This window comes from Balaenoptera physalus (assembly GCF_965194825.1).
Source record: "Balaenoptera physalus genome assembly, chromosome: 15".
In the NCBI taxonomy this organism is placed as follows: Eukaryota; Metazoa; Chordata; class Mammalia; order Artiodactyla; family Balaenopteridae; genus Balaenoptera; species Balaenoptera physalus.
The window spans coordinates 10,714,955-10,728,241 of NC_138894.1; the positions used below are offsets into that span (position 1 = coordinate 10,714,955).

At 39.0% G+C, this 13,287-nt stretch overlaps 1 protein-coding gene across 1 annotated transcript in view; it reads right to left on the reverse strand.

Annotated features, from left to right (window-relative positions):
* Positions 1–13,287, reverse strand: part of VWA3B (von Willebrand factor A domain containing 3B) — a 215,020-nt gene that overhangs the window by 66,036 nt on the left and 135,697 nt on the right. Inside the window, exons 16-19 of the mRNA XM_082427390.1 lie at positions 11,730–11,872; positions 5,529–5,645; positions 3,707–3,794; positions 3,471–3,627 (exon numbers count right to left, since the gene is read on the reverse strand). Of these exons, the coding sequence (XP_082283516.1) occupies positions 3,471–3,627; positions 3,707–3,794; positions 5,529–5,645; positions 11,730–11,872 (505 nt within the window). The remainder of the gene's footprint in view (positions 1–3,470; positions 3,628–3,706; positions 3,795–5,528; positions 5,646–11,729; positions 11,873–13,287) is intronic.

The following is a 13,287-nucleotide window of genomic DNA, read 5'->3' on the forward strand; positions in this document are numbered from 1 at the left end:
AGATATCAGGTCTGCACACTATTTTTAGGGTTTTCAAAGTATCTCTATACTTGTAGAACTAATGCTTATCAACAAGTATGATATACAGTTCCTCTTAGGAAAATGGCTGTCTTTCTGAATATAAACTAGTGGAAATATAGAACCTATTTGGAGAGTGATTTGGTTTAATCTGTCAAATATTTAAATGTACATATCCTTTGGGTTCAGCAATCCATCTATCACAAAGATAGACTTGTAGAGGTGCCCAGAAGTCTCTGTGCAAGGAAATCCATTACAGGATTGTTTGTAATAGGGGGAGGAAGGACACAATGTAAATGTCCATTAACAATGGGGAAGAAATTTGCAACTAACAAAAATGAGATAGACCCATATCTACACACATAGAAAAGTCTCTAAGACATATTTTTTTAAAAGATAAAATAGCAAATCCATATGGTATTACCTTATTAAAATTGTTTTGTATATTAAAATTGTTATGTGTATGTGTAAAAATATATATAATGTATTCATATATATGTGTGTGTGTGTGTCTTGAAAAGGATTAGCAGGATATTCACCAAATTATTCAGTGTTTCCTTCATAAATGAGGTTGGTGAAGAGAGAAGCTTTGACATTTTCCTCTAAAGACTTCTAAATGGTCATTGTATACAAGAATGTACTCATATATTACTCATCAAATAAAAATAAACCAATAAATTAATTAAAAATCAAGTGTCCTTTGCATTTAAACTATTTTATCTCTTGTTTTAGGTCTGTTTTTAACTTTTTTTTTCTCAGCATATCATTAATGTATGTTCAGAGTTGAAAGAACTACAACAAAAACTAAAAATTATATAAACAAACCCCCAAATCTCCAATAATCTCGCCCCTCAGATAAACACTAGTAACATTTTGGTAAAAGAGAAAAGGGAGAGAGAAGGAGTGCTATGTCTACATCATACACATACGTAACCAAATTAATGTACTATATATGCAGTTTTGTACCCTGATTTTTTCATTTAGCATTGCACTGAGAGCTTTTCCCCATGCCATTACTTATTCTTCAGAAACATGATATTTAATGAATGTATAACATTCAATCATATGGGTGTACTTATTGGATATTTAGGTCATTTTCAATTTTCTCATTGTTAGATATAAGGCAGCAATAATTATTCTCTGAATATATTCTTCAGTATTTCTGATTACTTCTTTCTGTAGATTATGGAATATCTACATATGGATTTGCTGGAGGAAAAGTTGTAAACCCTTAACACCTCTGAACATATTGCCAAGGTTATACCAACTTATACTCCCCCCAGCAGGATGTAAAAGTTCTAATTCCATCCTATTTTCACCACCACTGTTTATTAGTATTTTTTAACCTTACAAATTTGATGATGGGGGGAAGTTGTCTAATTTTTTTTTTAATTTGCATTTTTTCAAAAATGCATTTATTTGGTTACCAGCAAGAAATATTTTTGTATGTGGTTTTTGACTTTTTATTTTATTTTTAAACTTTTTCCCCTAGATTTTCCACTGGAATATTTATCATTTTCTTATTCCTTTATGGTATGGGTGCATGTGCATGTTTGTGTGTATACTGAATGCTGATTTATACACACACACACACCACAAGCACGTGCTAACTTACATGGATACACACATGCAAACACATATTTAAGATATTACTCCTGTAACTCTTTGTAGTATATGTTAAAAATATTTTTCTGAGATGTGCCTTCATTTTATTTATATGTTTTTAATGCAAAATAACATTTTTATGTATTCAATCTATAAATCTTTCCTTTGATTTTATGTGCTTGCTTTCCTACCTTCTCATATTTGTTTTTTGAGAATTTACTTTTCAATGTATCTCAGGTTGTTGGGAGGCTTAGAAGGAGACATGATAAGTACCAGAAAATTCTATTTCCAGGGTTAGTTCACCAAATATATTTTCTTTCAAATAAAACTCAAGAATATTAATAAAATAAGTGCACAGAATATGAGAAGCTGTCACCAAACTTCCTAGAAGGAATAAATCAGCATTCAGTTTCTCTCTCTTGCTTTTGGAAGAAGTCAAATTCAAAAGATAAGTTGGTATCTGATTAATCAGGTTAGAGTTTACTGAAGGTAGAAATAGAATCTTCCAGTCACAAGGTCACAGCCAGGGATAGGACCGCTCACCTTGAGGCAAAGTCATCAGGAACCCAGCCTAACGGGTCATATACCCAACCTCCAGAGCAAGAACTGCTGGTCATGTCAAACCAGGATGCATATCAAACTCCATGGGTATAATCGCTTAAATGTGACTAACAGAAAAAGTCCACCAATTCATCTGCTTCTTCCAAATACATCAAATTTCAGCTATTGCAAGACCAGTTAGATAAAGCCTTTTTTTTTTTTAATTTTCCTGCCTTTGCTTTTTCTCAACTTTTTACTATGGAAACTTCCAAATACGTAAAAAAGCAGAGAGAACGGTAGAATTACCCTCCCCCCACTCAATATTCTTATTATCCAAATTTAACAATTATCAGCTCATGGCCAATCTTGCTTTATCTACTCCTCCCTTCCCCCAACTACTCCCACCGTCCAGATTATTTGGAAGCAAATCCCAAATTTCCTACATACCCTCTGTAAAATTTCAGCATGAGATAAGGTCTTTTAAGCATATTATTTCAATTTAGTGACTGTAAAGCTTGATACATTCCTATTTAAATCACTAGTTGCTGCTATATTTGCCGGGAAGCACCAGGGTTCAATCTTCCTATTCTTATTTCTCTTGTGTTCCTCATCTCTGTGCAATCTGGCTGCTCCACTGGATCCGTTCTTGCATAGGGCAAGGACTTTCCAGTTGCCCAATTCAAGGCAAACTTTACAGTGCTTGGCTTTCCTCCACAGTTAACCCCAACTTGCACCCTCCTACCGGAAGCTCTTTTTCTCCTTCCAGGACATGACTCTCACTTTCTCATGGCTCTTGTGCTCTGGCTCACTCCCAATCCTCTCTCTCAATCTCTCTCTTTTTCTGCATCTCTGTCTCTGTGTCTCTCTCCCTCCCTCCTTCTGACTTTTTCCTTTGGAGACTTTTATGATGGAAAAGATGCCACTGTATTTAGGAAGAGAAGGTAAGCAAAGGATGGACATAATCTCTCACAAACTCTCCCTGTCCTTTGATACAGACTGATATTCACTCGTGACTCATGACTCTGACCTAGAGGCTTTTCAGACATTTCTGCAGCTCCACAATGCCACCCATCAGCAACGAGCCATGAACTGCCAACCCAACAAAGAAGAAATTGTTCTTCTCAGCTTAGAAGCAAAAATGCTTAAGAGCTTCTCTCTCTCCTTTTTACTGCCTTTGCAAATAATTTTTTCCCAATGGCTGAAATACATTTCTGTTACAACTGTACAAGACGTCAAGTGGACTACTGTTTATTTAGGCAGGAAATGAAAACCACATCAAGCAGGGACATATAGAAAATCAGTTTTACCTCATCAAAGACCTTGGAAACGACATGCTTGTCCAGAATGGGGACGTAGGTGGGGCTGTGAGGGACGGCGGCCATGGACGAAGCACCCATGATGGTGAGCTTCTTGGCCGCCCAGCCATGGATCCTGAGCCAGTTTGCTGAAGACGTTCCTGCAGAACTAAGAACACGAGACTGTGACGTTTTAAATCTTATGTCAAACAAAAACACAACAAAACTGTCCCAGTAAAATTACTCACTCTTGGTCATAAACTTGGTTTCCTTCTCGAGTCAATCTTTCTAATGACTTGTCATCTGGAAACTCATTTGTCAGCAGGAGGCCCATTTCTGTGGAAAGGGAAATGGTAGCTGTATAATTTCCTCATATATGGGGTTTATATCAAAATGCAAAAGGATCACACTTATCTCTGAGTTCAGTTGTGACTGAGGGCTAATTAATGGACTGTATTTCCCAGAACTGATCTGTCAGAGGGGGTTCTAGGCAAGATTCATTTGCAATGGACACTAAAGACCAATGCAAGAGTGAATAGGGTTCTCTCACTGCTTTGCTAATCTATCTCACTCCATAGTCATTGAGATCTCTCTCCATAAAAGGATGAGACAAACTCATTCTCCAGAAAACATATTTTTAAAATGTCAAGTAAGAATACCATGAACCAGGGCTTCCCTGGTGGCACAGTGGTTGAGAATCTGCCTGCCAATGCAGGGGACACAGGTTCAAGCCCTGGTCTGGGAAGATCCCACATGCCGCGGAGCAACTAAGCCCGTGTGCCACAACTACTGAGCCTGCGCGTCTGGAGTCTGTGCTCCGCAACAAGAGAGGCCGTGATAGTGAGAGGCCCGCGCACAGCGATGAAGAGTGGCCCCCGCTTGCCGCAACTAGAGAAAGCCCTCGCACAGAAATGAAGACCCAACACAGCCAATAAATTAATTAATTAATTAATTAATTAAAAAAAAAAAAAGAATACCATGAACCAATAATTGTTCAATGTGGTCCTCATTAGACTTCCCCCAAATTACACAGGAGAGCCTTGTTCAACATTTCAGGTTTTGATAGTTTATTCTGTAATTCCTCAGCTCTGTGCAGAAAACCAACATCCCTACTAGGTCCTGTTTAGTTATAAGTTCACATTTTCAAATTATTGAAAATGTTATTTGGAGGTTTTAATGTATATCCTTATAGAAGCTTGGATTCATAAATGAAAAGGGATATGAGCTAGTTGAATTAGCAGCATGTAGAAGGAAGGGATGTTTGGGAGTGAGCTAGTTAAATGCCTAAGAAATCATATCCCAATCATCATGGGATAGGCCCCTTAAAGGACTGTGCACGTAGCAGATTCCGGAAATCGGGCAGATTAACTGAAACAGAGGAAAAGGCATCACACGGATCAGCACTGAAGAACACAAGGTTTGATTAAGCTATGGCTCAGTAACAACAGGTGTAAATTTGTCTCTCGGGTGCTTCCTACTACTTAGGGGCTTGTGTGGATGTGTGTGTTTAGCTGGGCGTTTATTATTTATCACCTCTTTGAAAGATAGGGAAAAGTGCTACAGGAATTAAACTTTTAGGAAATTTACTCTTAAAATTTACTATTTTAAGAATAATGATATTATCAATAGTCACAACAATTGAGTGGAAAAGTCTCGTTTTCCTCACATTTAGCCCCCAAAAGGCTGACAATATGGATCAGAGAGGGGCTTGTCGGATGGCGCCGCCTGTGAATGAGGGGAAGAAAATAAACCAACTATGAAGTATTAGGTTTTCAAATTCAAACCACGGAGTGAGAGCAAGCATCACCACTAGTGCTGCGGTTACACGAGCCATGGGTGTATTAAACACTCAGGCACCATATATGCAAGTCTGACCCTAAGAAAATCCAGTTCACTAAAGCAAGCCGACCTGATTTACAAGGGAGTCCTTTGAAGAGGAAGCTATCTGGACTCACTGAAAAATGATTTGATTCCCCCCAAAGTACCTCTACCCAGCTCTTTCAGGAGCAGACACACTGGGGAGGGGAGACCACCCTGGGCTTCCTGACATAGAGACCCTTGCTGGCTTGCCTCTGTCGCTTGGAGTGTTCCAGCTGCTGGAATTGGAAAGGCCGTCCTTCCTCTCACTGCAAGCTGAGCTCCTGAGGGTGGAGAGCTGGCTCCTGAGCAGGCTGGTTTTGGCTGGTTCTGTGGGTACCACAGGGAGAAGGGTTAAAGGAATGTGGGCTGGAAGGAGGTATTTCATGAGATGCAACTACATTCTTGGATCCTTTAAAAAGAAAGCAGGTTCAGTCTCCCAACCCTCAGGGGGACAGTACTGCCACCAAGTAAATGCTGCGGTAATGGCTTGTTCCACTGATCTGAGTTCAAACTCTGCCCCTCTTGGAGAGAAATCTGCTTCTGAGCTCATTCAGGTGGTTGGCAGAATTTATTTCCTTGCAGTTGCAGGACTGAGGTCCCATTTCCTTGCTGGCTGTCAGCTGGGGGCCTGTCTCAGCTCCTTAAGCACCCCCATTCCTACTCATGGGCCCCCTCTATCTTCAAGCCAACAATGGCACACCGATGCCCCTCATGCCCCAAATCTCTCTGACTTCCTCTTCTGCCACCAGCTGGTAAAAGACCCTGCTTTCAGGGGCTCACACGAGTACACTGGGCTCTCCTAGAGAACCTGGCCGAGGTCACATAACACTCTTATCACTCCCAGAATCATGGGAGTGATGCCCCATCACATTCACAGCTTGCAGGGTTTAGAGCGGGACATCTCTGTAGTTCATTTTAGAAACTCTGCTGACCACAGTTGCTGTCTATTATTTATATTATTTTCTACCCTCTGTTGGGTCCTTGCAACTAGCAAGTAGACACTTATCAAATTCTGACATTGAATCTGTGTGCTTCAGAGGATAATAAGTTTGTACCAAGACATGTTGATTACTTTTCCCATATGGTCACAGAAACCACACTAATTGTAAAAGTGTTCTGTACTTCACGACCTGGATGCCTTCTGTAGTACCAAGGCTTTATGTAGTATTCATAAGTGAAATGCGTCCTATTTTCGACAAGAAGGGACTTACCTTCTCTTACAGGAAATTAGACAATTAGAGTGAAAATTAGCTAATAATCTGCATTGTCTATCTTTTGCACAGAAAGATAACACCAGTGGTCTCCATGCATGGAGTTAGGAGTGTGCTATGTGTCATTTGTTTTTCTAGGCAACAAACAGGGTGATTCCTGTTTTGGTTGCCTCTGTAACCAGGAATTAAGAAGGACAAATTTTCTCAGGAGCTACGTCTGTGGGCAAAAGAGATGAATGATCCACACAGGAGAGTTGAACTCCTGCCCCTGACTACACCGGCAGGCCACCTTGATCAAAATCGCTGGGCAAAAACAACAGGTGTGTGTCCAAATGAAAATGAAATTTAGCTCCCAAAGTCCCCAAACAGAACAACTGTACTATTCCCAAACTTTGCAAATAATGAGTAAAAGTATATTGATCTGGCAGCGGATTCAAGCATTTAACTACTCCCCCAGCTCTGTACAGTCAGTCACCACATTTCATCACTCTTCTAAATTAAAAATTGAAACAGAATAAAAACTCAGCACAGGGATGCCTACCAATAGCAACAATCCCAAATCTAAGTGAAATGGTACAAATGACAAAAGGCCATTAAAATGTTCAGGATGAGTGGCAAGTAGCATTTCTAGCAAAAGTCACGTTTACTGGAATGGGCAGGCAGGACTGACAAAAGGGATGCTACTGCACAAGTGGCCCAGTATGGGAATCCTCTTTGTCCCCATGGGCTTAAGACAGAGACACCAGGGCAAATGGACAGATCATGCAAGAGGGACCAAGCTTCAGCCAATGCCTCTTGGTCCCTATGGGGTTGAGGCTCTCTTCTCCTGCCCAGAGACATGGGGACACGCAAAAGACAGTGTGTGTGTGGCAGGGGAAGCCACCACAACCTTCCTCCACTGAGAGGCAACTAGCATCCTGGCCTGGGATACTCCTCTGCTCCCTCAGGCAGCACCAGTAGGAGCCCCAGTGACACCAGGAAACCAAGCACCAAGATAACACCACAAAGGCTGTGAAAACGAAATTACCATTGGAACCACAACCCACAAGAGCAGGCCATGACCTATGGGCTAACTTTAAACAGGACAACTGCTTCCTAAAATAAAAGATTTACACAGCATCCAGGGTCCCTAACAGAATAGACAAAACATTCAGGATACTGTAAAAAAAATCATCCATCATATCAGGAATCAAGAAAATCACACCTTGATGGAGAAAAAAACAATCAAATGACGCCAATACTATGATGAATCAGAAGCTGGAATTATCTGACAAGGATCCCAAAGAAGCTGTCAGAAACATGCTTCAGCAATTAATTACAATTTCTCTTGAAACAAATAAACAAATAGAAAATCTCAGCTAAGAAATTGAATTTATAAAAAGTTTCCAAGTGGAAATTGTAGAACTGAAAAATAAGAGAAATAAAAAAAACTTGTTGGATGAGCTCAATGGTAGAGTGAAAATGGCAGAGGGCAGTATCAGAGAACTCTGGGGACAGAAAAATAGAATTCAGCCAATTTTAACAACAGAGAGAAAATACAATAAGAAAAGATGAACAGAGCCTCAGGGACCTGTAGGATAATAGCAAAATACCCAACATTCATATTATCAGAGTCCCAAGACAGGGAGGAAAAAAGTGGGACTGAGAGACCATTTGAAGAAGTAACAGACGAAAACGTCCCCAATTTGGTGAAAGATACAACATACAAATCAAGAAGCTGTGCAAATCCCAAACAGAGTAAACCCAAGGAAATCCATGCCAAGATGCATTAGAGTTAAACACTGAAAATTCGAGACAAAGAAAAAGTTTTTAAAGCAAGCCAGAGAGAAAGGACCCAGTACCTAGAGGGAAGCACCAGTTTGAAAAACAGCAAATTTCACATTTAAAAAGTAGGAGGCCCGAGGAAGAGGCACTATGTTTTTCAACTACAGACAGGAAAGAACAATCAACTGCGAATTCTGAATATGGCAAAAATGTCCTTCAGGAACGAAGAGAAAATAAAAACATTCCTAGACAAAGAAAAAATAAAAAATAATTGTGGCTAGCGGACCTACCTTTAAAGACTGAACACAGGAAGTTCCTCAAACAGACAGGAAATGATAAAAGAAGGAATTTTGGAGAATCAGGAAGGAAGAAAGAACAAAAGAGAGCAAAAATACGGTAAATACAATAGGTTATCCTTTCCTCTTGAGATTTATAAATCATATTTGATGATTTAAATAAAAATTGTAGCATCACCTGATACTCAAGACAATGATATTTAAAACTGGGGAAGGCAAAGAAACCTAAACTGAAGTAAGATGCCCACGCTCACAAAAAGTGGTAAAATGTTGATACCAGAAGTGTTATAAGTCATATTTATATGCTGTTATAATACCCAGAGAAGCCATTACAAAAACCATACAAAGAGTTACATTCAAAAGCACTGCAAATAAACACTAAGGCCAAGTGGAAGATATTCCAGACGTACAAGGCTGCTTCAACATTTGAAGCAATCAATGTAATCTACCATCATATCAATAGACTAAAGAAGAAAAACCATATGATATATCATTTGACACAGAAAGAACATTTGACAAAATCCAGTACCAGTTCATGATGAAAACTCTCAGAAAACTGGGAATGAGGGGAACTTCCTCAACTTGATAAAGAATATCTACAATAAACCTACAGCTAAAATCATATTTACTGGTGAAAGATTGAATATCTTTCCCCCTTAAGACCAGGATAAAGGCAAGGATGCCCACACTCCTCACCCTTATTAAACATAGTGCTGGAAGTTCTAGCTTCTGCCAACAAGGCAAGAAAAAGAGATAAAGCCAGAAAGACTGGAAAAGAAGATAAAACTGTCCAAATTTGCAGGTAACATACTGTATATGTGAAAACAGTAAGGAGTTCACACACACACCAAAATTTAAAAAAAAACACCCACAAAACCCAAAAAACTCCTAGCACCATTAAGTCAGTTCTGTAAGATTGTTCATTATGGGATCAACACACAAAATCAATCACATGTTGATACACTAACAATGAACATACGGCAACCTACATTAAAAAACCAATACCATTTGTAATTGTTCCAAATACTAAAATGAAATAATTAGGTATATACTTAACAAAATATGTACAGGATGTGTAAGCTGAAAATTACAAAATGCTGCTTGTTAGACATCAAAGAAGATTTAAATACATGGTCATGGTCAGGGGTCATGTTCATGGGTCATGCCACATTCAGAGGCTGGATGAATCAACATTGTAGAGATGTCAGCTGTTCCCAAATTGATCTACATAGATTTAATGCAATTCCTATCAAAATCTGAGAGGTTTTTTAGTAAACACAGACAAACATATTCTAAAATTTAAGCAGAAATTTCAGGCCCTAGAATAGCTAAAATAATTTTGCAAAAGAAAAACAAAGTTGGAAGAATCACTGTATCTGATATTAAAGCTTACCATGTAGCTACATTAATGAAGACATTGATCAGTGATCTATGTGGAGAGAGATACACATAGATCACTGAAACAGAACATACAATCTAGATTTAACCCACGCAGATATGCCCAGATGATCTTTGGCAAAGGTGCAAAATTAATTCAATGGAGTAAGTATAGCCTTTTCAACAAATGCTGCCGAAGCAACATCTATAGGCCAAACAACAAACAAACATAAAAAACCTTGATCTAAAACTCACACCTTATACAAAAATTAACTCAAGTGAATCATGGACTTAAATGTAAAATATAAACCTACAAAATTTGTAGGAAAAAACATAAAAGCTAATCTTCAGGAATTAGAGTTAGGGAAAGAGTTCTTAGATTTGACACCAAAACCATGATCCATAAAGGAAAGACTGATAAATTGGATCTTATCAAAATTAAAAGCTTTTGCTTGGCAAAAGATCCTAATTAGAGGATGAAAAGACAAGCTACAGACTGGGAGAAAACATTTGCAAACGACATATCTGATAAAGACCTAGTATCTAGAATACATGAAGAACTATCAAAATTCACCAATAAAAAACAAACGATCCACGTAGAAAATGGGCAAAGCACATGGGCACAGACATTTCACTGAAAAGGATATATGGAAGAGGATATCTATTTCACTGAAGAGGATATATTGTAAATGAACACAAAAAAAGATGTTCAGTGTCACTAGTCATTAGGGAAATGCAAGTAAAAACCACCATGAGACGTTACACACCTATCAGAACAGTTCAAATAGAAAATAGTGACAATCAATACCAAGTTCTGGCGAGAATGTGGAGAAACTGAATCACTCATTCTTTGCTGTGATAATATAAAATGGCACAGCCACTCCAGCAAATAGTCTGGCAGTTTCTTATAAAACTAAACATTCAATACTATATGACTCAGCAATGGCACCCTTGGGCTTTATCTTAAAGAAATAAAAAATTATGTTCACATAAAACCTATACAAAAATGTTTATAACTGCTGTATTTGTGATAGCCCCAAACTGGAAACAACCCAGATGTCCTTCAACAGATGAATGGTTAAACCAACTCTGGTACATCCATATCACAGGATACTACTCTGTAATGAAAAGGATTTAACTGTTTGATACCTGCCAAAAATCTGGATGAATCCCAAGGAAAATATGTTGAGTGAAAAAAGCCAAAACCCAGAGGTTATGTGCTGTATAATTCCATTTTATATAACATTTTTGAAATGACAACATTTTAGAAATGGAGAACTTAGTGGTTCCCAAGAGTTGGGAAAGGGTGTCAGAGGGAGATGGCTGTGGTTATAAAAGAGCAATGCCAGGGATTCTTGTGGTGATGGAGATGTTCTGTATCTTGACTGTGATGGTGGAAATATGAAACCACGTATGATAAAATCATATAGAAGTACACACACACATAAATGAACACATGTAAAACTGGGGCAATCTGCGTAAGATTGTGGATTGTATCAATGTCGATCTCCTGGTTGCAAAATTGTACTATTTTTTCAAGAGGTTACCAATGGGGGAAGCTGGGTGAAGAGCAGATATACGGGAGCTCTCTGTATTATTTCTCATAACTGCATGTGAATGTATAATCACTTCGATAAAAATTTCAATTTAAAAAACACAGGTTTAGGCTTCTTTTAAAATATTATGGGGCTTTAGCTTTATTCTACCTTCTTGCATTGAAGGAAAACTGGTAATGAGAGTCAAACCATTTTGTTCACTGATACCTGCGTGGAGGACTTTCTTTTTCTGAATCTTTTGACTTGACAGGTCCTCTGGTACTTTTGACATTCGTGTTGATTCGACATCAGCGTGAGATTTTGCACATTTTTCTGGGGTTGAAACAATGGAACAGATTTCTTTTTGATGCCTGTTTTAGATAAAAAAGTAGACAAAGAAGATGAAAGAATAAAAAAGGAGGGGGAAACAAAATTTCCCTCAAGAAGGCAGAGTTAGATCAATACAATCGTGTTGAATGCTGCAAGCTTAAGAAGTGAGCCTCTCCCCTTGTATTTGGTTAAAATAAGAATAGTCATTTATCTCTGCCCCCGCAGAAGAGTGGACAGGAGCCCAGCCCTGGCTCACATCACAGCTCTGTTCCTTCCCAGCTATGTGACTAAGTGCAGTCGCTCAATCCTCTAAATTTCATCACTTCCCTCACCCACGAACTGCAGGAAACATCAGCTGGGCCCTAACAGCATGGAGCTGATGAGAGGATTAACTCGAGAAAGAGCCTGTTGTAAAGCAGAAAGCATTATAAAAACCCTTTTCTCTAACTAAAGGGTTGAACAGCTAGCTCTTATAAAAGCCAGAGAAGGGAAACCCCTGCCTTGAACCCTCTGCCAGCACCAGATCATGGCAAACCATTCTGTTGAAGATCTCGGGCCAGGAGGGATCCCCAAAAAATTCCTAAATATTTTCCCAGACACACCTTCTCTGACACTCTGAACACAGCAGCCACAGAAGGGAGTTTCCAGAACAACCTCCTGCTCCAACACTGTAAAGCACGCCCTCCTTCCTTCACCTCCCCCTCCAAGCCCATCTCCACGGAGCACCCGCCCAGTGTCCCATGATGCCCCACCACACTGCATCCTGTGACAAGGGCCCAGGCTTACATTCATCTGTGCACCCCAGTTCGCCTGGCGTATGATTTGTACTCAGTAAATGTTTGAAAAAAGAAAGAAGGGAGATGAGATTTGGAGGCTGTAACATTTATTTCACCTGGTAAAAAACTCAAATCTGTTTTCGACCACAGCTAGGTAGGCAAATTAACTTTTCCTAATGATATGTTATAAGGAACTACAGAAGCATAATATCTATAGAATGAGGCACTGCATTTTACTCTTTTCTTTATATTAATTCAGAGCTCTTATTATGTGCCAGGCATGCCCTCATTTAATCCACCCAACAACCCTATAATGACCATTATTCCCCTCTTATAGATGAGGAAATTGAGGCTCAGTGAGGTTAAGTAGCTTGCCCAAAGTTACTAACATGTAATGGTGGGAAGCCTGGATTAAAACATTCCTCTGCATGACTCTAGAATGTGCTCTGTATAGCCCCTAAAATATATATACATATAAAAAATGAAGAATATATCAACTAGTCAATCAATAGCAGATACAGTCAACTGACCAAACCAACTTCCAAGCAATAGCTGGTCATGTTGTCCTGAGATTTTTTAGTCTGATTAAGCAAGGGGAAGAAGACAGGTAAGGTACTAGCTGAAAGTATAGAGAAGATAATTGACACTGATGTGCTGCTCATTTATTTCTTAGTTTATTT